The sequence below is a fragment of the Microtus ochrogaster genome, chromosome 16, assembly GCF_000317375.1.
Source record: "Microtus ochrogaster isolate Prairie Vole_2 chromosome 16, MicOch1.0, whole genome shotgun sequence".
Taxonomy (NCBI): Eukaryota; Metazoa; Chordata; class Mammalia; order Rodentia; family Cricetidae; genus Microtus; species Microtus ochrogaster.
The window spans coordinates 44251156-44276852 of record NC_022018.1 but is presented as its reverse complement, the minus strand read 5'-3'; the positions used below and the strand labels follow the sequence as shown (position 1 = coordinate 44276852).

General features: G+C 40.5%; 1 protein-coding gene across 1 annotated transcript in view; it reads left to right on the top strand.

The window, feature by feature from the left end:
• The window catches only part of Ofcc1 (orofacial cleft 1 candidate 1), a gene marked incomplete at its 5' end in the record, with an annotated part of 272407 nt that overhangs the window by 75954 nt on the left and 170756 nt on the right, over positions 1-25697 (top strand). Inside the window, one exon of the mRNA XM_026782925.1 lies at positions 22090-22353. Coding sequence (XP_026638726.1) covers positions 22090-22353 — 264 coding nt within the window. The remainder of the gene's footprint in view (positions 1-22089; positions 22354-25697) is intronic.

The following is a 25697-nucleotide window of genomic DNA, read 5'->3' as shown; positions in this document are numbered from 1 at the left end:
GAGAGAGAGAGAGAGAGAGAGAGAGAGAGAGAGAGAGAGAGGAGTGGCAGACTGGACAGTGGTACTGAACAAAATTTTCAAATTTGGCTAATTAAAGGCTTGGGCTTGGAATATAACAACTATCCAAAAAACAAGGCTTTATATTTATTAGATATGGAATTTAGAATATTTTCTGCCTAAAGACTAGAGCCCCAATAGTGTCCATAAGGAATGTAAAAGACCAAAATAAAAGAATATGCATAATCCATTAAGTAGAAATTATCTCTGATACTAATATGTCATTCATATTATCAGGTAAATAACAAGAACTATTTCTTAAACTTTTAAAATTGTTTCTCTGAATAATCTACAATATGATTTTATAATTAAAAAATACAGCGAATGGAATAAAAAATTCAAAAGGTATTAGACCCTTCCAATCAAGAGCATATGATCAGAAAGCCAGGTGAGATACAGTTCCCTAGACTACTGTATTTATAGGTAAAAAAGATGGAAAACTTGAAAATACACGTACACACCCATTTTTGACAGTTTTCAGAAGGAAAGAATAAGGAACTGTTACATGAAGAAATAGGTGCTGTTCATTTCCCAGACACATGGCAAGACACTCACACACTCTGAGCGGGACCATGTAAGATCAAGCCACATGAACACACTCTAGCGACAGTAGTGGCCTGGGGTCAGCTAAGCCACACACTTACAATTCAGAGATAAAGGACACTCTTGACAGTTAATATTGTCAACTTGAGAGGATTTGGAATGATTCAGGAGCTAGACATCTGGACATCCCATGGCGGACTATGTTGGTTACCTTAACTGAGGTGGGAAGTACCACCTGGGTGACATCATTCCCACCCGGGCTGGGATCCTGAACTGTGCAGATGGAGAATCAGAGCTGAGAAGCCAACAGGCACTTATTGCTCTCTGCCTCCTGGCTGTGAATGAGGTGTACTAGCTGCTTCAAGCTCCTGCTGCCTCATCTCCTTGCCATGGACTGCATGAACTTAGGGCCAGAAGAAGGAGTTTCTTCTGTAAGTTCCTTTTGTCTGTATTGGATCACAGCAGCAGGAAACGAGACTGATACAACACAGATCATCTTATCTGTTAGCCAGAAATTGGGCCAGAGGTACCACAAATGAATGGAATCATTCCTTCCTTACTAAGAATGTAGGATTTGCTTCCTAAGGCTGCCATGAAAAGTTCACAAAGTTGAGAACAAAAGTTAAGATGTGCTCAGGGGAGGTTTTGTGTTTTCTCATGGATTCTGGCAGATTTAAGGGTTCCTCAGTTTGTAGATATCCCCTATGATCCTCTCTTCCCTGTGTGGGTCTGTCTGTCTCCATACAAATTACTCCTTTTCATAAGGATGTTGCCATGTTGGGTCTGAGCCATGTTAGAGACATCTTTACAATTTGGTTAAATATAAAGATCCCATTTCCACATATGGGCATTTTCTGAAATACCGTGTGTTAGAAATGTGAGAATGGCCAATGTACTTCCTTCTGGAAGACACAATTCCCTCTACAATGAATGTATTCTTACTAGAAGCCTGCTGAACGAGCTAACAAAATAGCATTCAAGATCAAGGAAGAGCGCAAGAGCAGGTGACATCTTCAGTCTTTCTTCAAATCTGGTTGAAATGGTGGACAATTTTCAAAAAGTACTGTGAAAGATATGCCTTTTCTCCTAGACTTTAATAAAAATAATTTAATAAGTTGAAGCTTTTGCACCACAAAAGAAAGACTAAAGGGTCACATAATGTACATAAGTGTGTGATTATATCTTAATTAACACAATAAGAAATTCAAAGTGAAGGTTCCAGTGAGGACTCCAGCATCTCTATACTTTCCATAAGACAAGCAGGAGGGAGGGAGCCACTGCCTTGAGCCATTCATAAGTGCACAGGACTATCAAGTTTATTACTGCCATTATGGGATGGGACAGACCATCCAGAGAACACCAAGGAGACACAGAAAAACCGCAGTGGTCCTTCAAAAGTTTGGTGAAGGATGCCTTTGGTTGTTTCGGCTGTTTGGATTTTAAGACATTAATGTGACTAATAAATACAGTAATGTAACTAATCAATACAGGGCTTTATATGAGAGTCAAGCAGAAAGGGTGTCAAGAAACTTTTAATAACGTAAAGTAAAATATGAATTAAGAATGCATGTGACCATTATTTTCTTGTCCCATTAGCTTGCATGATAATTCTTTTTGGGTGACATTTAAAATATCATTATTGACCTTTGGCAATGGTAGTGGAACAGGAAGAAACTTCTGTTAATTATTAGCTAGAACTGTTATGCTTGCAGTTCTTAGTTTCATTGGGTATGGGGATAGGCCAACTTATATAAAAGGATACAAATAATAGGTTAAAGAAGCAAAAACAGCAGAACTCAGGCAAAGAACATTGATTAATGAATTTTTAAAAATTCTTAAAGGTCATGTGCTGAAGTTAGGCTGAGCCTCGGGCAGAGCTAATGAACATGACCAAGCCCCTCTGTGTGCAGCAGGTAACCCGTGTTGACTCGGAATTTGCTGACATTACAGGGTTATTATTTCTGGAAGGATGCAGCATTCTGGAACAATTTCTCTAATGATTCCATTAAGACCATGGTTTCCTTCAATTTAGGGTAACATATTTCATTTTTCACATTACCCCACAACGCAGAGGAAATGAAAGCGTGTCTAGGTCTGTGTCAGCCAACGGAATAGAGGGGGGAAAAGTCACTTGATTTTGATGGCACTTAACCCCGTTTTATATTTGATAAGCACATCTGTTTTGTGGGTCACGTGTCAGTGTGTGAGGTTGTCTAAAGGCAGAAAAAATTGGGGGGGGGGTGTTAGAAATCATTAACTTAGGGTGATCGTGAGGATCTCTCAAATCAGAAATGGTGACTGCCATCACATGAATGGTACTTTCATACCCAGGTCAGGGCAAAGAGTCGGCAGGACCAGGGTCTCTGAGAACATACTGAGGACAAAGGCTTCCAGATGGTGAGCCAGATAGCTGGCCTTTGGTGGTCATTTATCAGGAGGCTCTTCTTCCTTACCTGTTTATGCACAGATGGAGCCTCTGTAGAAAGGTACTTTGGTTCCTAAATAAGTCATCTGCAAAGGCTCTTGTAAAATATTTTTCAGCTGATACTTCAATACAAAGAATAAATGCAAGAGGCAGGACATAGCAAGATGTGAGCTCTAAAACCTACATTCTGGCTCCAAACTTCCTCAGTGACAGGACTTGGTGCAGTCTATCTCCCTTTGTCTCTGTGATCTCCACTGCATGAGTCATCACCGGAAACCCTGTTTCCTTGAAGCCCTGTTACCAACAGCATTGAACTGGAGGAAATGTGACAGAGGAGCCCAAGGGCGCATTTCTGTTAGAGCAGCATCAGCTCCAATGAGCAACCACAACCCACGTATTTACCTTCTGTGAACTTCTCGGTCACTGCCCACTGTTCCCTTCCTTTCCGTATCCATGATTGTGCCATTTGAAAGAACACATGACTGGTTATGAGCAATACTCATATTTCTGTTTCTTGAATGTTTTGTATTATATAAAACTGAGAAGTATTTGTAGACCAAAGGGAAAAATTTGATGCTTCCACTGATATCATGACACGTTAAGTCAAAAAAATATTTGGGGTCAGCGTTAACCCCAAATTTGTATTTCATAAACGGGAACCTAAATTTTGGAGAAGTTTGTCAAATTATACAACATCCCATAGATTCTTAGGACAACATTGGAATGGAACCTTTACCCTGTAACTATGGGTACTCAACTATGGTTCTCTAACTCCAGTAGTGTATTCTAATTGCTTAACATATAATTATCCAGCATCTAACTATTGAATAGCAAAATAATATTTCTAAAACATCATCTCACTTCTTGATTAAAACAATTTGTGGACTCCTAGTTTCTCTTAGGATAAATTAAACTTGCTGTATATTAAAAAATACCAGTCATATAGCTTCTGCCTCCTTTCTCTGGTATTTCCCCACATCCGATAGTTTCACCCACTGCCATATACTCAACTACACTTGAACTATCACTCTCTGTAATCTCTTGTGTTCTCCAAGTTCTAGCTTGCCACGTGGCATAGGTCAGAGACATTTACTCCTACTTAACCTGCAGATTCTAAACTCATTCATTTTGCTACGGTTTGTATACCATAACTAGCCACCAATAAGACTCCTCCCAGGGTTTGAAAACACTGGATATACAATACCATGTTCTTCAGGGAACAGAGCCCTTACACTTAGCAGATAACCAAAAACTGATTCTAAAATAAGAACAAAACCTGATGTGAAACTATTTAGAGGGGTTAGACAAATTTAGTGGGAATTCAGCTTATCAAAAATATGAGTTGTTTCTTAAAGAACAGAAAGCAAAGGAAATGTTAAGACAATGTCAAAAGATGTATCATAATACAAGTAAATTTTTAAATCAGATCATAACAGAGAAGAAACAAATCAATCCAGAGACGATTTTGTTTCAATATCCACAAATGGGAACACACGAGAAAATAATAGTACCTTTTGATTGTATTGCTCCAAGGGAATTTGATCTCTCCTTTTTAGAAAAATATTTATTTTTAAAAAAAAGTTTTTCAAAAGAGAGAGGAGCTCACGCACTAACCCTTTTCCTTAAAGCACAAGCAAACTCAGTGTAGCTCATTCTCAAGTGGAAAGGAAATTTTCGGGTTCAAAGATTAGGCCTTAAAGAACTAACAACACCCTTTTTCTATTGTGTTGGATGTCTTTCTCTTGGATATTCAAGTCATCTTGCAAAATGCCAAGTCCATGTCTGGAGAGACTAGAGAGTAAGGTTGTGGCTGTGGCAGAAATTCCACGTCTAAACCCTTCCTTGTCCCTGACAAACTGCAGGGTATGGAGAACCTGCAACCTTCCATTGCAGCCCAGTGTTGGACCCAAGAGCAGTTGCAAAAGGAGGCAGAGCCTTCCAGGTGTCTTTCAGGAATTTCTGCTATGCATAGATTTACAACGGGTCCCTCATTTGTTAATTACAGCCTTGATGTTGATAAAGAGCACATGAAACCTCCTCTAGACCATGTTTGTTATTTTCAAGTGAAGACCACTGTTTTTGCCATGTTATGGAGGAAAAAAATGTATTTATTGAGAAAATCAGTCAAATAATAAACAAATAGTTACCTTCAAGCCTGTATTCCTGCTCTGGAGCCACATTAGCTGTATATACACTGCCCTTCCTTTTCTTGGTCATGGGCATTAAACCTAGATGGATTAAATTATTCGTTCATTTCAGGCTATCGTGCTGAATGCCAAACAGTGGATGGCTTGAACAGCAAGCATTCATTTCCTTGAGTACAGGAGGCCAGGAAGGGAGACTATTATTCTAGCAGATGTTTCTTCGGTGACTGCCCTTCCTCTGGCTCAGATGGCCTTTTCTCAGTTCCCTGCCCAAGGAGGAACAGTTGGGAGTTCTTAGCCTTCCTCTGCTAACCCCACTAATTCTCCCCAACACCATTATCACTTCATCTAAACACCAGTACCTTACAGAGGGCCACCTGTAAACTCTCTTGTGTGGGAACGGAGGCTTGCGCATGTGTTATATATGCATTTTTGTCCATTACAATGTGCAAAAGAGAAGCAGGGTAATTTCATAAATGGTCATCCCTATGCTTAGAACAATGCATGCAACAGGAGAGTCAAAGACACATGCCAGGGGTTGGAGAGGTGGCTCAGTTGTTAAGAGCATGTACCAGAGGACCAGAGTTCAATTCCCAGCAACAATATCAGGTGACTCACAACGGCCTGTAACTAGAGCTCCAGGCCAGAGCCTCTATGGGCACCTGCATTCTTGTGTGCACATACTTAGACATAATTAAAAATAATAAAAGACAATTTACAAATAAGACAATGTGGAAACTTGGCAGCTGGCCTTCTTTAATTAAATGAGTTTTCTTGAGTTATTGGAAATCTTTGGTGTTTGGCCCTAATTCAGATGGGAGGTTCTGAGCTAGTTCAAGGTTATTGCACTGTACACAGCCAAATTGATTAATTTTATTTGAATTACTAAATTTATTTTATATTTTATTCATTAATTTAGTCACCAATACCCTATTGAGTAAGAAAATGAAAATTATAAAATCTTTGCACTTTTTCCATGAAGGCTGAGAGCTTAATTTTCTCTTCTTTAAGAGGTCTCATTGTCTATTAGCTCAAGGAATGTGGTAGAAGTAATACTGTAGAGTTTGGGGTTCAAGCTTAGGTCTTAATGGACGAACAGCTTTCTTTTCCTATTGTGTTAGAAGTCCCTCCTGAAGGCTTCCTCTAGCAGCTGATGGGAGCAAATGGAGAAGCCCTAACTCAAATATTAGGCAGAACTTGGGGCAGAAGGATTGTGGAGCCAGAGGGATCAAGAACACAGCCCACAGAGAACACAGTTCACAGAGAATACAGCCCATAGAGAACACAACCCATAGAGAACACAGCCCATAGAGAACCCAGCCCATAGAGAACACAGCCTGCAGAGAACACAGCCCACAGAATCAACTAAGCAGGGCTCAGAAGAACTCACAGAGACTGAAGCAGCAATCACGGGGCCTGCATGGAGCTGTGCTAAGTCATCTGTATACCTGCTGGGGGTGGTTTAGCTTGGAGTTTTAGGAGGACTTCTTTAAGTGAGAATAGGGGTATGTCGGACTCGTTTTCCTGCACTTGAGACCCTTTTCCTCCTCCTGGGTTGCCTCATCCAGCCGTGATATGAAGGTCCGTGCCTAGTCTTATTGCATCCTGTTATACATTCTTCCGTCGATATCCCTGCAGGGGAGGGTGGAGTGTGGGGAGTGGGGCGGGGCTGCTCTTTTCTGAAGGGAAATGGAGGAACAGTGGCTCTGGGAGAGAGGGGAGCAGTGTATGAAGGGAACTAGGAGGATCGGAGGGAGGAGAGGCTATGGTTGGCAAGTATCATATGAAAGAAGAATAACTAAAAGTTATAAAAATATTCCTCTTGGGTCTTCAAATCACTTTGTAAAAATACCAAGGCCATTGCTTGAGAGACCTGAAATTAAGGCTATGACTACAAGAGAGAGAGAAGGTCCAAGTCTAAACCAACCTTCTATTTGCGTCAAGCAGTGTGTGGACCCTCCGTTTCTTCCTAGCCATGAGCTCAAGAGTGGCTGCTCGTGGTCCAGTTTGTGCCGGGGAGGGTGGATGATTACCCCACTGAATTGTACATAAACGTAACAGGGAAATTAGCTATACTAAACAAATATCACCCTTGAAAGCCATTGAGGTTTCAGGTAGTTTGTTACCAACGAGAAAGAGGGCTTATTAGTGCCCTCTGTACTGAGTGCTGTATTGTGTGCTGGAGAAAGCGTCACAGCCCTCCCTTTAGAGTTGGTCAGGGCCCAGGTAGCTCCCATTAACATAACCTGGCATGCTTTAACCGGAAATTTCAAATTAGCTTATTTCTCTATTTAGTTTTGAATCTTCTAGAAGGCATTTACATCTCCAGTGGAATGGCTTAGCTGTCGGTTATGCTAGGTGCATGCAGGAAAATAAATGGAGGAGGAAAAAAAATAAAGGAGATTAAAAGGGGACTTTATGGACTGAATTATGTATCCCCCAAAACTTACATGTTAAAATATTGATCCCTAATAGGACCTCAGGGTATAACTATTTGGAGATAGGCTCTTTAAAGGGGTAATTAAGACAAGATGGAATTGATCAACCAGGTGGGTGAGAGAGGAGATAGGAAAGGGAAGAGGAGTGGGGGGGAGAAGGAAGGGAGAGAAGGGAGAGAGGCTAGGTCACACTCAAAGGGAAAAACCACGCACAAATCCAGAGAGCTGCTGACCACCTAGAAACCAAGAAGGTCCTCGGAAGGATCTAACAGGAATAACACTCCAACACTGGAAATCTACGTTCTGGACTGAGGAAGAAGCATAATTTTTGTTTAAACTCCCTGGCCATGGATTTGGTGCGTCAGTCCAAGTCTGTAACACAGGGTTATAATGAACTAGGAAAATGGACCAGCAAATGCCACAGCAGCATCAGGGACCGTCCAGATAGGCTGGGCCTTCAGGAGGGCTGCACTCTTTGTGGCTGGCCTGATAAAAACGGCAGGTTATTGTGTGAGAACGTGGTAAAGTGCTCAGGAGGACAGCAGTAGACCACATGGAGTGCTCAGACAACTCGGAGGCCCAGAGTCATGCCCAGCTCTTGCAGGATGACAGAATAGTCTGTGTTGCAGGTCAGGAAGCGGGAGGCAGAAGGCAGGAGGAGCATCTTCTCATGCCCCCACATTCTACAAAGACACATTCTGCACCTTGGTGCCCGTAGTCACGAGAGTCTTTAGGACAGCCAAGTTGGTGTGCTTGGCATGGGGGGGGGGGTTGGCAATTCCCGCAGAGGCAGGCAGGCCAGAAGGAACTATTTGGGGTATCTGTGAGGTCCACAGTGCTCATGAGAGGAGGAACTGCAGGCATGAAGGAGCCAGAAGAGTGGTGCAGCCAGGGATTTACCCCTGGATGGGATAGATCTAGTGCAAGCATCCTTTTAAGATGACCAAAGCTAAAGAGAACACTCAGTGGTTACTAACATAGTCCTCAGGAAATGGAAACCTTGAGTCCAACTGCCTGCTTCAGGAACTAAAGCCAAACTGACCACCAGCATCAGCATGGATGTAGATCCCTTTTGTCAGCCTTCAGAAAGGACTGTACCCCTGGCAGAAGCCTTGACTGCAAATCTACAAGGAACCTGATATCAGGGATTCACAGCCACACCTATTCAGGTGACCCACCCAGAAGGAGAGAGCAGACAGAAGAAGAAACAAAACAAAACAGAAAACTAGAGGCAATACATTTTTGTTGTTGTTGTTGTTTTCCCTGGTGGGAAAGAGCAAGAAAGATTTCAGCCCTTTATAGATTGTCATGCAATCCTTTCATTATTACAATAAGTTTGTTTTGTGGTAAGAGTGTTCCTTTAGGGTGGCCATGATTTTGGCAGAAGGTTTTGCCCTATGGTAGGGGACACATAGGCACTTTAGATGCTATAGAGAAAACTTTCCCTGAACTCCTGGCGCTAGCAGACTGTTTTGGGGACATATATTATTTTAAAAACTGTCAGTTAATCTTTATTTATCACGGGGACAAGGTATCATTTTTCTAGTGGAAGATGGGCACCATTTTGGTTTCACTGGAGGGGAATCCAATCTGAATAAAACAGCAACTTTTCACACATGACATCTAATCCATGCATGTAAATCAAACCGAGAATCTATTATTCATTATTAAAAGAGTGGCGTCTTTTTATTCCACTGAGAATGAAACACAAATACTGTGAAAAATTTAGTGCCCTTTCTGGAGATTTCCAGACACTCATCATGTCGTCGTCTTGCTGGTGCTTGCTCTCGTTTTTAAAATATAGCCATGAAATTAATAAGTTTGAAGTTTTATGCCTGAAAAAAAAGAGTTGCTCAATTTTAATGAAATAGACAAATTTATTTTTTATTTAAAGCTTCCTAAATACTTAAGATGGGAAAGTACCCCAGTAGTGCTCAAATTTCAATATGTATATAAAGAATATAGTTCATATTCTTGTCATTATCACTCATGGCCACAGTGTTCTTCCCTCAAGTGCTTTCTGAAAACGGCATATATATCAGAAACTGATTAAAATGACCTGAAGTATTAATTCGTAAAATATGATGAACCCAATACTCTGAAAGAGGTTATTTTCTGTGTGACATTTAATATGTAAGAGTTGAAACGATTTTAATAACTCACAGGAAGGAGTGGTCCTAGGGAATCCAGACCTGGAGCATGATTGCTTTTATTGATTATTAGTTATTACCATTAGCAGGCCAGGGCCCTGGCATATATTATATTTTATGACTTGAGAAAGTTTCCCATCATGTCAGTTTGTGGAAGGCCCTTTTCTCAGCCCCGAAAAGGACCACTTTAGCTGGTCGAGGAAACCCCAGGCTTGTGGAAACTTTGGTGGCCACACCAGTGAGCCCTCAGCATTCACTGTCATCAATGACTTTCCCTGACTTGTTCCATAATTCACATCCTAGAGTGACCACACAGAATTGTCTCTAATTAGGTGAAGGGAAGCCCAATCCTGTTCCCTCCAAAATCCTACCAAAATAGACCTTTGTTAGGTCCAAAGGATGCCAGCCAAAGTGTATCTTCAGGGCGAGGCTTGATGGAATCCTGATTTGGCTAGCGTTCACTGTGATGAAAGTGATTTGAACTCCTGGGGTCCACTCCTCTCTTCTGGCACATGAGACCCTAATATGCAATTCCCATAATATCATAAGCCTTACATATTTTGTGCAAGCAGATTAGCCTAGTTTTAAGTAGGAGATGCTGAGTTCTTATCTTACTACCAACCCTCCATAGGGAGGGTTTCTAGCTTTCCTCTGTAGTTTACAGTTTTCCGGCCTTTGAAGGAATTCCTCCAAGAAGTTGAGTTAGTCTTTTCCCTTGTATAGGAATCTCCAGCTCACAGTCTCTTGCTGCTATTGTGTCTCCATTTCTTACTTCCAGGTGACATGAACAGTTTTAAGTCCATCAGTACACAATTTAGCTTGCAATACATATTCAGCCATCTCCCCTTATTGGAACAAATATCAGCTTACGCAAAGGGAAGGTTTGATTTGATTCAGAGTTTCAGGGGTGTCAGCCCACACTCAGTTCCTTTCTCTCATTTCTTGCTCCTTAAGGCCTGTGGTGAGACAGCCTCACATGGCAGGGGCACATACTGGAGTTAAACCCCTCAGTCCACAGTGGGTGAAAGATGGAGGAAGAGACTGTGGTCTTGCAATGACTTTCAGTGTCCCAACATCCTCCCCCAGGACCTACTTCTTAAGGGAGCCTATCTCCCAGCAGAGCCAAGCTAGAAACCAAGTCATTTGGGACATGTCAGATGTATATGATTTATTGATGCTCTGGTATGACAGGAGGGTAGTAAGTCCTCATGCTTTTCCAGGTGCCTTGCTCTGCATCGAAGAGACACTACAAAGAGGAACTTGAGAACCTAACTCATTGTTCAACCCAATTTACAGATAAGATAAATTGAGGTCAGGCTTTCCCAAAGGACTAAAATGAGTCTCTAAACTAGATGCATGTGACTCCACAGTAGAAGTTCTAGGCTCACAACCTTGAAAAAAGCAGCGAGCACTGAAATACTGTTGTTATTCTTGTTGTTGTTTTCTATACTGGGGAATCGTTCTCCCATTCCTATAATTTTTTGTTGATTTTTTTTTCACAGATTATTCTGTTTCTAAAGTCACATTTTCCTCTTTCCAGCCTCTTCCTGTCTGTCTCTGAAGAGACTAGCCCTGTTCGCAAGCTGCTGTCTTGTATAAGAGGTTGCTCTGCTACCCCATGGCAGCAAGTGGTTACTTAACCTTACGTAGCTTTGAACTTAAGTTTTCTAAGGGCAGAGAGCTTTGCTTTTCCAGGAAGGTTCTCCAGAGGGGCAGGCCCAATAGCGTGTATGGGGACCTGTAAGAGGGGGTGTGCCTGATTGGCTCATATGAACACAGAAAGACAGACTCCCAGTGGTCATGTGCAGCACACATTCTCCCAGGACCTCTCCCTTCCTCTGTTCCCTACAGACCTATGTGTCAATGATTTTTGGAGACACACCCAAAAATCTGTCAAGTTGACAAGCAAGGATTATCCTCATAGGTCTCTTTGCTTACTACTGCATTGCTATATTTCTAAAATGTAGCCATCTCGGTGTGGATCCCCAAACTTGACCAGCAGACTTGAGAACTTCTGAGTCTCATCAACATCTTCAAACACATCGGTGAGCTGCCTTTCACTTGGTTTCTTCCTTCCTTCCTTTCTTCTTTCCTCCCCGCCCCTCACTTTTTTTTTTTTAATTCTGGGGGTAGAACTCAAGGGCTTGAGATAGCGAAGCAACTGCCCCACCAGTACGCTTCATTTTCAGGACAACCAGAATTACCTTTTTTTTTTTTTTAGAAAAAAATGATGTTTTATGTAGTTTTGCACATTTTCATTTTCCTGGGAGTTCTGCATTTTTATCTTTGTCCTTTGTGTCTGTTCACGTGTGCACTGTATCCAGAGTTCAGAATGCCCTAGTTACAAAATAGCAGTTCTTGTTCACTCCTCATGCAATTCAACAATCAAATCATTTTGAATTCTCTAAAGAGGAGGAACTTGCTTCTATATTTGAACTCACTCGCGTTCAGAGGGAATATGCTTTAATATTTCAACATCTATACAGAATGCTTTACAATTCCTTTTAAAGTATTAATTTTCATATGAACATCATGTGAAGTCACAAAGGACTGAGCAGGGCAAAGAATTTCTCCAAGGCCACATAGCCTGTTAATTGCAAAGGACAGGCTTGGCTATCTTCCCCATCCATCTGACTCACACAGGTACTAAACAGTGGGGAATGACTTTGAACTGATAAAACTCTCAAAGCTTAGGGAGGGGGCAGGAATAGAATTCACGTTCAACCCCCCCCCAAACATCACGAAACACAAGGACCAATGAAGATCAATGAATAAAGCCAATCAAATCCAGGCAGACCTGTGCTGGATAGTTTTATGTCAACTTGACGTAAACTAAAGTTTGAGAAGAAAATCTCAGTGGAAAAAATGCCTACATAAGACCGGGCTGTAGGCAGGCCTTCAGAATATTTTCTTAATTAGTAGTTGATGAAAGAAGGCTCAGCTCATTGTGGGTGGTGCCATCCCTGGGCTGGTGGTCCTAAGTTATATAAGAAAGCAGGCAGAGCAAGCCAGCAAGCAACACCCATCGATGGCCTCTACCTCTGCTCCTTCCTCCAGGTTTCTGCCTTGTTTGAGCTCCTGTCCTGACTTCCTTTCACGATAAACAGTGATATGGAAGAAAAGCCAAATAAACCCTTTCCTCTTCAAGTTGCTTTGATCATGGTGTTTCATCACAGTAATAATGTGATAAAAAAACAAAACAAAACAAAAGACAACATCCCTGCCTTAGGATCTTCACTGCACTTATGATAAAATCCAGATCACTTACCTGGGCCTGTAGAACTTGTTTTGCCTTTTATCACATTTTCTGATTTTATCACATGTTAGTTTCCTGCTTAAACATTCATTCCAGTCTCCATTTCCTTTTCTGAATATAACAAACTCATTCTTCCCACAAGCCACCAAACTTAGGGTTCCTGCTTAGTAACTGTCTCCCTGAAACTCTGACATAACAGTAGGTCTCAGTGCTAAGTGTTTTTGACTTAAGCAAAAGTTTCTTGCAGAACACACCTTGTCATATTTTAGTGCATTATGGTTTATGATTTTAGTATCAATTGAGGTAGGTCAATAATTTACTACTAGCGATACACAATCATATTAGTCAATTGCCTATTGCCTTTCTACCAGTTTATAGTGAATGGAAGTTAGAAGTTTGTTATTCAAGTGCCAAAATTGTGCTTCAATTACAATAATTGACATTTAATGAATGTATATAAGTGAATATCCAAAAGGAACAACAATATTAGATTCAATTGTTGATAAGAGTTAAATCAATAATCTAGTCAATGGGGAAATAGTGATTTTTCCCCTCTTAAGCCTTGTTTTTTTATTCACCTGTGAAATGGGCTGATATCAATCACATGGGAGGCCTGATGTGTGCACCAAGTGCCATAGTGTATGCGCAAGGGCTGTGTAAAATACAGAGAGCTGCACAGATACTGACTTCATGGCTACATGTTTTTGGTATGGTGTGGGCTGCCCAAAGGGAAAATGTTGATTAGCAATTATTGCCCAAAGTTTTCTCCTTCCCAATGATATATTCACATGCTCCTTGTGAAGCCATTTGCAGCTAATTTGTTGGTCTTTGATCTAATCAGAATGCAGATGTTCAGAAACACCATCTTTTCGTGCATTGAGGCTCGCTCACTAGGGTTTGTAAAAGTAATGGGCTGTGCCCAATTTTCCCCCAATGTGTTCAACTCTCAGGGACAATGAAAGGAAAGATCTGTCTTTTGCCTAACAAGGAGAAAAGGAAAAGGAAGCACAACTTTTTATTTTCCAATTAAAAAAAAATCATAGAATAGAAAAAGACTGAAGAAACAGAGGAGGGATTATCCATCCCAGAATGGAATTTTCCAAATTAAAATATCCAGTTAAAATTCTTTCAGTTCCATGACTTTCCCCTTCATCTCAGTCTTGCTGCATGGATAATGGTGTGAAGGTCATATGGCAGAACCAGAAATTATTCAGCTAGGACTCATTCTTATTTTAGACAGAAATTGTCCTGATCAGGGGAGTTGATGACTTCATCAAAGATAGTCAGATTTTCCTTGTCTGTTTTTTGCATTTGCATGGGGTATTGAGTATCAAAGAAAGAGCTGAAGGAGCAGCTGATTCAAAGTGTGGTCACCCGATTCACTTGTACTCCTCCTACTGATTGAAACCTAAGAATAAATGGAATAGTAATAAGCCTTTGAAGTAAGCACCTGTGGAAGTTTAAATGTAATTGGCCCCCATAATCCCAGTGGGAGTAGGAGGCGTGCCTTGTTGAAATAGGTGTGGCCTTGTTAAAGGAAGTGTCACTGTGGGTGTGGACTTGGAGCTCTCTTTTGCTCAAGCTTCACTCAGTTTGACAGACAGACCACTTCCTGTTGCCTGCAAGATGAAGGACTCTCAGCTACTTCTCTAGCACCATGTTTGCCTGCATGCTACCCTGTCTCACCATGATGAAAATGGACTGAACCTCTGAACTGTAAGCAAGTCACCCCAATTGACTGTTTTCCTTTAGAAGAGTTGCTGTAATCATGGGGTCTCTTCATAGCAATAGACATCATAAGCGCCTTTGGGTCATTCTGATGCAGAACAAATTTGGTGGTAGCTGTTGCTCTAAAGCCTTCGGATTTTAGATTGTTAGTGACTTTCGAAAGGTTAAGTTAGTTGTGCGGTTAGAGTGCAGGCCTCAGGTATGCGATCACAAGATTGTGTCCTTTATTCAGTATTAGTAACTTATAAAGTCAAAGGTAAACTCATACTTTCAGAAAAATTTGTTCTTTAAGGATGCTGAATTTTATTAGAACAAGCAAGTTTTTACTTGATTAATTCTAGGCAAGATGTAGATGCCTGAACCCGAAGTGGGTGACTTGAAGACAGCTAGGTGGGAGAAGAGGCCACATTTCTTACTTTGCAGAAACCATGAGGAATAGTTGGTGGGATGGAACAAGGTGGCCTTGAGGCCTCTGGGCATGAACCTAAGGCCGACTTTTTGCATTCATTTCTCTTATTTGTGGTAAGCAAGGCTTGAATCACTCTCTGAGGCCTACACTCAGATCCCAGTTCTAATTCACAGCTATTTTGGATGTCTGTGGACCCAGATCTCTCTGTCTCAGTCCAGGCATTTGTAAAATTGGGTTCATAACAGATTATACATCATGGTATAATTGTGGTGATTAAGCTAATGAGGATAAAGTATTTTTAAAAACTGCTTTGAGTTTAGTGAGTGTTAATTGTTGATATTATGGTGATATTCAGGAAGTAAAACTTAAAATAATATTTTAAAGCATACACCCTGTGCACTTGCATTCAAGGGTGCAGGCAGTGAGGGTCTCTTTCCTATTTGGAAGCTGTGTGGCTGTAATTCCTGTGGTCCTCTGTCCTTTTACCTAGGCCAGAATAAATTTCCAAGAGCAATTACTTTCTTCTATCGTGTAGCAGATAGACAGGGGATTAGAGCTAATTCGTCTATATTTTAAATTCACAACTGGGAAAACAGAACAAAAAAGAATCGCACTATAAAACTCTGTCAGCTAATCTAGATCACCCTGGGCTCCATATCAATTCCCAAGCACCTTTCTGAGCTGTCTGCTTCCAAAGGAACATTTCGTTATCTCTAAGGCAAATTAAGCACTGATTTACTTCCTTGACTCCCTGGAGTATCCTCAGCAGAATTTAGCTCGGGAAGACATTGCAGTTTATTCCTATTCTGTTTATCTGTCACCATTGCTTCTTTCCTAGCTCTTTATAGATAGTGACATCAAGATCTGAAAAAACAAAACAAGACAAAGCAGGTAGGTTATTTATTCAGAGGTAAGGTAGAATCTGTTCTCAGGTTTATCCGATGCTAAAGCCCATGCTTTTGATCTCTAGAATATACAGCTTTTCCTTTAAATGAGAGAAGTAATTACACAGAGAAGGCTGGACAATTTGGTTGCAAGTATCCCGAACTATTCTCAGTGCAGTGGAAGAATAACAGCCATGGTAGATGTCCCATGAGCAACCCACGAATCTCCCAGTGTTCAGTTTGCTAGCTGAAGTAGAGATTGCGTGAATATCTACATGTTTATCTACGCTTAGCTTTACTTTTATGTTGACCAAAACCACTAGCTCCTCATATCCAGTGACTTAGGATTGCTATTACTTTTATCTTGGCACATTAGTATAATGCTGGCATTGTAAGTTTGGTTATCCTGTGTTTACAAAGAAGCCATCAGCTAATGGTGTTTCACAACCGGGGCCCACTTTTCATTCTTGCTTCACACATACTCAAGGATAGAAGGAGACTTTCCCCATTCTTCTCATCCTAAGTCACAGACAGGTTGAAGAATCACCTTCCAGAATGTTTCCTGTCTCCTGGGGAAGTAGAGAAGAAAAGACAACCCTGGTGGATTTAGAGGAAATGGTAAATTCTCTGCTTTGAAATAATAGATGTGACTTGATTTACCCCTGGATCTTTGTTCATAACTAACAAGAGAGTGACCATGACATACTGTCCTACTTCATGCTTAGACTATTAGGAAGTAGCACTAATTGGTAAATAGAATTCATGGCACTGTGGCTCCTCGGCAGGGGGAGTCATTTCTCAAGACTTAGAACTGTCACATGTGGACTGGTATACATTTTGAATTGTCTAGTCTCTTAATGTAGTTACAGGCAGCAAATGGACAAAACCCTAATATCATGGAAAGTCTATGGAGCCAGAGACTGGACATAACAGTTGCTTGAATTTGGGGTCTTCTGTACCATTAGTACTAGTAGATAATTCTCGAAAGATTTTAAAATGTCCTTTTCTGATCTCATCCAATGTATTTCTTTTAAAATTATTGTTATTTAATGTAAGTTTGAAGGAATCACATACCCCCTAATTTATATTCAGGGCCGCTGGGTACCTCTACCAACACATCTGCTTGAAAAGCTGTGGATAAGAAATGTTTTCCTAATGAAGGCAATGTCATGATGAAACAATATACTGAGTGTGTTTGTGTGCATGCATACACGTGCACACATGCACTGGCATTTCAAAGAATATTTTCAACAACAGCCATTTGATGCTATTTAGTGTGTATCCATGTATCTGTGACATGTAATCTTGGTTTTCAACTTGACATACATGAGATGAGGGAACCCACATAGGAACTGCCTTGAGAAACTATGTTTATCAACTTGACTTGTAGGCATTTCTATTTCTTGGTTGCTAGTTGATGTAGGAGGACCCACGCCACTGTGGGTGGTGACACCTCTGGGTACATGGGTGTGGTCTGTATACCAAAGGCAACTGAGTAAGCTATGGGAAGTAATCCAGAAAGCAGCATTTCTCCATGGTTTCTGCTACAGGCTCCTGCCTTGGCTTCCCTTCACGGTGGGCTATAACATATAAGAAGACACAAACCCTTCTCTTTTGGTCAATTGTCTATCATAGCAACAACAACAACTAAAAAGCAACCTGTAACAGTATTGTATTGTTTAATATGCATTTGATCTAATAAGAAATACAGCTAGAAAGTAAGATTGGGCTGTGGTTACAATCAGATCTTAAACAATGCTAAGGCATTCCGGTGCACATAGTAAACACAGGATGTAATACGAGGCCAGTTAGGCGTGAAATAACCTACCAAGTGACTGAAGGCAGAATTTAAAACAAGCCAGTGATTCTAAATGCTTTTAGTTATGTGCCCAAAATAATGTCACATGACCAGAATACAGAGCAAAGGAGCTAAGCAGTGAAATACAACTTAAATTTTCAATGTGGCATGTAATATTTTACGATAAATTTAAGATCCTGTGATTAGGAGATATAGATAATGACCTGGAATAGCCCTCAGTTTGTCCTAAATGGCCTTTTCAGTTTGCTATCAGCAATGATCCTTTATTCTTAAGAGTTTGTCTTGATTTTCACTGGTGACCCCGAGACTCTTAGGTATTGTTTCTATGATTCCTATGTGGAATTTCTGAACCTCTTTTTGCTGACTGATGTCTTTCATCAGTTTTATCAATTTATCTCTTCAAATGTTTTCAGCTTCATATTCTCTCTCTCTCTCTCTCTCTCTCTCTCTCTCTCTCTCTCTCTCTCTCCATCTCTTTTCCTATAAGGACTCCAGGTTCACATTTGCCGGAATATTCCATAGATCTTTCATGCTATCATCTTTTCCCTTTCCTTCCTTTCTTCCTTCCTTCCTTCCCTCCCTCCTTCCTTCCTTCCTTCCTTCCTTCCTTCCTTCCTTCTTTCCCTCCCTCCCTTCCTCCTTCCTCCTTCCATTCCTCCCTGCCTCCCTCCCTCCTTTCCTTCCTTTTTTCCTCTTCCTTCTCCTTCTTCTCTTCCTTCTTCTTTTGCCTCTGTGCTTTAATTGGGATAATTTTACTGTCAGATAGACTTCCACATTCATTCAATATGCATTTTCTGTTGTGTCTGTTTATAATCTTGAGCCAATGTCATGATTTTGGTCAAGCAAAATATTTTGTTTCTGTTTTAAAAACACTTTTACGTTCTCTGAAATACTGCATTCCTTCTTCTAATTTTGAGTCTAATAATACAAAGTCTTTGTTAACTTGACTTTCTGATCATGCATGGATCTGTATTAGTTGGCTAGTTTTTCTTAGTCCTGCTTCGCCTCTTCTTCCTTCTATATCTTGTAGTTGCATGCTTATGGTAGACATTGTGGACTGGGTCCAGCTCCATCAATTAGCAGTTAAGAAATACCTCACAGACATCATCATCATAGGCCAACCTGTGGGCAATTCTTCAACTGAGGTACCCTCTTCCTGGGTAATTCTCCGTGTGTGTCAAGTTGACCGGTAGAGCTGACTGTGACAGGCGTGGTACCATCATTCACTCCAGGGCAATAATTTATATGGATCTGGTTTCCTGGACATATGTTTCTCATTCCCACTCTTCCACTCAGCGTTCAGTTCCCAAACCCTCATTTGCATCTTCGTTTCTTCCTCCTTGCCCTTCTTCTATGTGTATCTCCCTCCATGTGGAAGAGAAAGGACATCACAGCCAAAATATGCTGTGAAGTTTGTCTTGGTAAAACCCCTTGCTTCTGTATAATTATTCATGGTGGTCAGAAAGCACAGCTCCTCCCAGGACCATATGACCTCCAGGTACCAGGACTCTGGTGATGAGATGACATTGGCACCCGAGCAAATGAACACCTACTCATTTTCGTGTCGAATTTTAAAATACAAAGTTAACGAAAGCTACTCAGACATGTGTCATTTCATAAGATAGCCGTTGAAGTAGTCAAGCTCCTGGAAGAGGCCCTCAGAGAGAGGAACATGAAAACTTAGCAATCTTTCTTGCCAAAGCACAAACAGTCAGTCTCTCAAGGTACACATTACGGGGCTAAAGATCTCTTGTACAACAAGCAGTAAGGGAAAAGCACTCAATGCAGGCATTCTGAAAAGACAATTGGTGTCAGAGAGAGTGGCTTCCTTTCTTTAACAACATATGACACTTTGGGGGCTGGAGAGATGGCTCAGTAGTAAGAGCACTGGCCACTCTTGTAGAGGACCAGGGTTCAATTCTGAGCACCCATATGTGACTCACATCCACTCTGGTTCCATGGAATCTGATGTCCTTGAACACTGGGCATGCCTATGGTATACATTCATGCAAGCAAAACACTCAGACATATTAAATAAAAATAAATGAATAACTAACTAAATAAATGAGTGAATAAATAAATAAATATGAAAGAATATGTAGCTCCTATCTTGTGTTTCACCCAGAATCAGTGGGCTGTTTTTGGATTGTTCCTCTACTATTTTTTTTTAGGAGCTATGGTGCAGCTCCTAAGATACCATGACTACCCTCTGCATCCTCCATGTGCACTGTAGCAGGCAACACAGTACAGCAGAGGGTTTATACAACCTGCTTCAAGATAATACGTCATATTAACAAAGGATGTTTGTGTTTGGCATGGCTACCGATGCAAGCTAAACTCAAGTATGTTCTTTTCCTTCCACGTCATCCAGGAAGTGGTTGAGATAAGTCATAAATACAAATGTAGGATGAATGCATAATTCATATTTTCTTGTTAAGTTAGTATAACTGTGTCATCTCTGTGAAGAACATACTTAACATCACTGTGGTTTGGGGCTTTATTGTAATTTTAGGTTTTTGAGTGGTAGCATTTAAGATGGGAACCAGGGCCTTGCATATGGTAGACAAGTACTCTTTCACTTAGCTACATGCCCAATCCTTTCCCTGGTTTGATGAGGAAATTCAAGTCCATGTAAAGTCAAGTATTAAAAGAGAAGTAATTTACATCAACCCACCACAAACGTCATTGTGGGACTGTCATAGCTCATCCTATTCTTTTCCCACCTACTTCAAATACTTGCTGAGAAGCTTTGGTTTAGTACAAGGAGGGCCCTTGTTTTTACAGATAAATCCAGTGATGAAACCAAAGCACTGTTTACAGCATGGGTTCAGCTTGATTTTTAAATCTTGGCTCTAACCAGGGCAGTGACACCATTCCTCCTCCTCCATTTAGTTCTTGTTCTCTTGTTAGAAATGTTACTCGAGGCCAGCTAGCCAAATGAAAAGTACAGCTTGATTAAGGATCTCTTGTGTCAATAATTTGTGCCTAATGTCTTTAGCTTTCCCATGGGCTGTTGTAGAAAATGGTAAATCTGGTTTAAATGAAATCTGATCCCGTTAATGGTTTAATAGCAGCTGCCACAGGGTTATGGTGTTTTCAACAGATGTCTCTGTTACATTTTATTCCTAAACTTAAGTCTTGGAGTGTTCATATAAATCATATAACTGCACATGTTTGGATAAATGTTTTGTGAAATAGTCTATGATAAGCTATTTTACCATCAGTTTAAAACTATTCACATATGATTTTTTAAAAGTGAATTATGCATATAAGTTTTATTAAATAAAAATCATTTATGTCTTCCTTTTTTACAATTTCTTTAAGATGAATAATGAGCTTCATCTCTACACCTAAGAGCATGTCTTGGTCAGTGTGAAAATTGACCCATCATTGCCTGCTCCTATTTGTTTGGCTCCAATAGTGTCACTTTAGGTTAACAGTAGTTACAAATCTACACGGACTCTGTTTTCTCTTTCTTTACAATAATAATTCAGTTAGCTTTTCTGGACTATGATGATTTATTTGACTATTTTTTTTGCCGGAAGATTTGCACTGGACAAAGCACTTGAGCTAGGTATCTGAATGATTCAGAAGATCTGAAATAGAGACGTGATATCATGGTTATGATGGGAGACAGGGATTGTTATGCGATTAGCCTGTTTCTGTGCTATGAACAGAAGACTTCAGGCATGGTAATTTAAAAAAGAATAGTTCTGTGGGTTCGTGGCTCTGTAGGCCAGACAATTCAAGATTGTGGTGACATCTGGTGAACGTTTTCTTATTGCATCGCATTATAGTGGAGGGCCCTGTGGCAAATGAGAAGTAACTGATTTAAATCTGTTATTCCCTTCATGCAAAGGCACTGATACTATTCTGAACACCCCACTATCATGACATCATCCAATCCTATTTCCTCAAGACTCTATCTCCACACACCACTAACATATGGATTAATGGATGCGGTTCATAGCACAGATATTTAATAAACACATCCAAACCTTAACACCAGCAGGCATATCAGCTCAAACCAATAGGAAAGAAAAAGTGTAGCATGTTAATTGCAATGCTACAAGCTTGATTCCTAAACTAGAAGACTTATTTGTACATTCATCCAAGAGTAGGTATTTGAAGGCAGCAGGCGGCAAACAGAACACGTTTCTTCAGTTTGAACTGTCTGTGGGTATTTCTGGAGTGAATAGCACCCTCTTGATGTTCTTCTGTCAATTATTTGGACAGGTACTTCCTCAAAGGAAATCCATGAGACCTGGCTGGTCCTTTTTGTTTGAACTCTTCCTTCTCCGTGGAACATGTGCTTCCAGTGACCTGGTCGTGGGCTGGGCAGCATTTCCCATGTGTGATAACAACTTTTGTCTAGTGGAAGGAAAATTCAAGTGTCCCCTTCTCCGAGGAAAGTATGACCGGAAACTGGACAGCTTCAGAAAAATTGAAGAATTGATTTGCCAAGATTTGGACCAGTGGCTGTGCAATTTGTATTTTAAGGTTTGCAATATGATGATTTTGTTTATTAATTTTTTGAGATTGGATTTGATATTTGTAGTACAGGCTATCTTCAAACTCTTGATTCTCATATCTCAGTCTTTTGAGTGTTACCAAGCTGGGATTCTAGGTATGTGATATGAGTTCATATCTGGGAAATAACATGAAGTATTTTCCCAAGCCCCTTTTGCCTAACCATTAGCTTCCTTTATTGCAATTGCAAAATTAGTAAAGTTTCTTTAAAAAGATAAGAGTAATTACATCAGATAACTGGTTTCTGATAATGCTCATTGATTAATACTTAGAAATAAAGAATTAAATTGTGAGTTTGTGGGGAAAATGAAGAGAATTTAATACAGTCATGTTCATTGACTAAATCAGAACTCTGACCCAAGCCTCCTGGTTCTCTGCTGTTCACAATCTGTAAATTCACCCCATCACCTCCTGAAAGGATGAGTTATTTCCTTATCCAAAGTACTGACCAAGCTTCCCTTGTGTGTTGGGAGTTGCCTGCGATAGGATACAGAAAAGATGAGGTGGGGCTTCTGCCTTCTGAATTATCGTTTCTGACAAGAAAGAAATACAAAGATCAACAGAAGTTGAGTGGCCAAGAGAGTACTGCCTCCCTTCGTCACTCCACTCCCAAGCATGCTTTATGTCAAACTCAAATACTTAAAGCAAATAAACTTGGGCGTACATATTTGTATATGCTTAGTTTTTGTGCACTGCAGAACCTAGCCTTTTAACAACATGACAGTACATAAATTCACTGTAGGCAAACGTCATTATCCAGAGAAGAAAATGGTTGCATATGTTAAGAATAAAGTGTACCACCTATTTGTGGTCTTTTTATTTTGTTTTCTGTGTCTAAACTTGTTGTTCTTAATTACAGTATTTTCCCAGGTTGACTTTATCATAAAGTGCAATGAAATTTTTTTTTGTCTACACATCTAATTATCTACCACCTGTCTGTCTTTGTCTGTCTTTCTCTCTGCCTGCCCATCTACAGCTATCTATGTATCAATCTATCTATCTATCTATCTATCTATCTATCTATCTATCTATCTATCTATCTATCATCTATCTATCTATCTATATATCAATCTATCTATCTATCTTCTATCTGTCCATACATCTATTTATCATCTATTTATCTACTTACTTACCTACTTAATTGCTGTACCTGGTAAAGATATTTCCAGGACATGTATTATTTTGGTCTTAGGTTTGAGAGTTTCCTGTATGTCTTGAGGGATTGCTTTTCTTTTACTTTTATATTTGTGGTGAAATTATCTAGTATTTTCTTTATAGGGAATCTCCTTATGGTGTTATGCTGAAAAACCATGTTGGGGTTGTCTAGAGAACTGTTAGAGAGATAGTTCTAACCTAGATAAATGCCTTCCTAGCCATTGCGTAAAGAGTGTTATCCTGAGATAGATCTGTCACTAAGATCCACAGGGAAAGAAATGCTCACCATTCTCTGAGAATTTGTACCAATTATTTTGTACAATAATTGTGGCGCTTCAAGTATTAGAGGTCATGTACAGCTCCTACCAATGAGGAACATTGATTTATATAAGCTTGAAATAGAAGAGTGATGCAGGAGTGTAAAGAACTAAAAAAAAAAAAACCAACAAAAATCAGCTTTACAATTGTAGTCTTAAACATTGTACCATGAATCAAAATAAAATGAAAATTAAAATACAGTCACAGAAAAAAGTAAATTTTTATTATAGTTATTACGTGGAATCTGTAAATGTGCATTGTGTGTATGTGTGTGTGCATGCGCACACACGCACGCACATACATACACATAGGTGCACACACATGCACACATGCTCACATTTGAGTTTCTGTATTTCCTATAGTACTGTCTTATTTGACATGATGTCTCAGTAAAACCCAGAGCCTCTTCTTTCCACTAGACTAGCTGGCCAATGAGCCCCTAGAACTCACCTTTTTCTGCCTCTTGCTCTACCCTGTCCGTCTCTTTGCAGGCATGGGCTGCTCTCCTTGGCTTTTATGTGGTGCTGGAGATCTGAACCCAGGAACTCATGATTGTGTCACAATGATCTCAACCAGTGAGCTATCTCCCCACCCATCTGCTGCACGTACTGGCTTTGTGGGAGCCTAGGCAGTTTGGATGCTCACCTTACTAAATCTGGAACCTGTGATTTTTAACTGACTTTTAAAACTTTCTTCTTTATCTCTTTCTTTTCCATCTCACTGTAGATAGATGTGGTGGAACTCAAGGCCTCACAGATTCCAGGCAGCCGCACTACCACTGTGGGCTACACCAGCCTTTCATTTCACATTAACTGGTACTTATAGCTCAGTATTCTATAAATTATAGCCTTGAAAGTTGGCACTGGATTCATAAAAATCAATTTATATAGTCCTGGTATTAATCAAAAGATTATTTAGGTTGAGGGTAAATCAAGATTTAAAATCTACAAGACAAAAAGTTGCTTATTAAACTATATTAAAATAATTTGGCTGGAGCTCAACCTACTTGTATTTAAATAGCATTTTCCCCCTTTTTAATTAAATAAAACATAGTGGGGGGAAAAGTAATGCTGTTACCCACAGTGCTTGTCAGGCCACTACATATGATACATAGATGTAATTAATCACCAATTCCACTACTTATTAGATAATGTTTGAACTGTTGCCTTCTAAATATCTAGTTGGGGAGGAAGTACACTTAACTGACAAGGAAAATGGCTCAGAACAAGGCCTATGATTTTTCTGACTGAGAGGAAAAGTAAGTGGGGATGAAGACACTTTGTCATAAAGATGCAAACAGGAAATTCTCATACAAAAGCTATGTGTTTCTTTACATAAACTTCCCTAATAGCTGGATTTTTCTGGTAGGAGTTTTCTCAAGAGCAAACTGCTAATTAGGGCTAGGGAGATCTCGGGAGGTAAGTGGCTTGCCTTGCCAGCTTGAGGTCCTGAGTTTGGATCCCTAGCACAAAACCAAACCATACCCGAGACCAACTCCTCTCACCCCCCCCTCAAATCACTAGATAGGACAGCATTTGTAAACCCAGACACTGGAGGAGGTGGGGTCAAAGAGGAGGGACCCTTGCAGCCCACTTGCCATCCATCCTTGCCATCTCCAGGTTCAGTAAGAGGCCCTGTCTCAAAAACATAAGTAGAGAGTGACAGAGGCAAAGCACGTCAGCCTCTGACTTTCCCAGGCAGGTACACACCCACCCACCACCAGCCCACCTCCCCACCAGTCCACCTCCCCACCTCCCCACCTGCCTACCTCCTCACCAGCCCACCTCCTCACCTCCCCACCAGCCCACCTCCCCACCTCCCCACCTCCCCACCTGCCCACC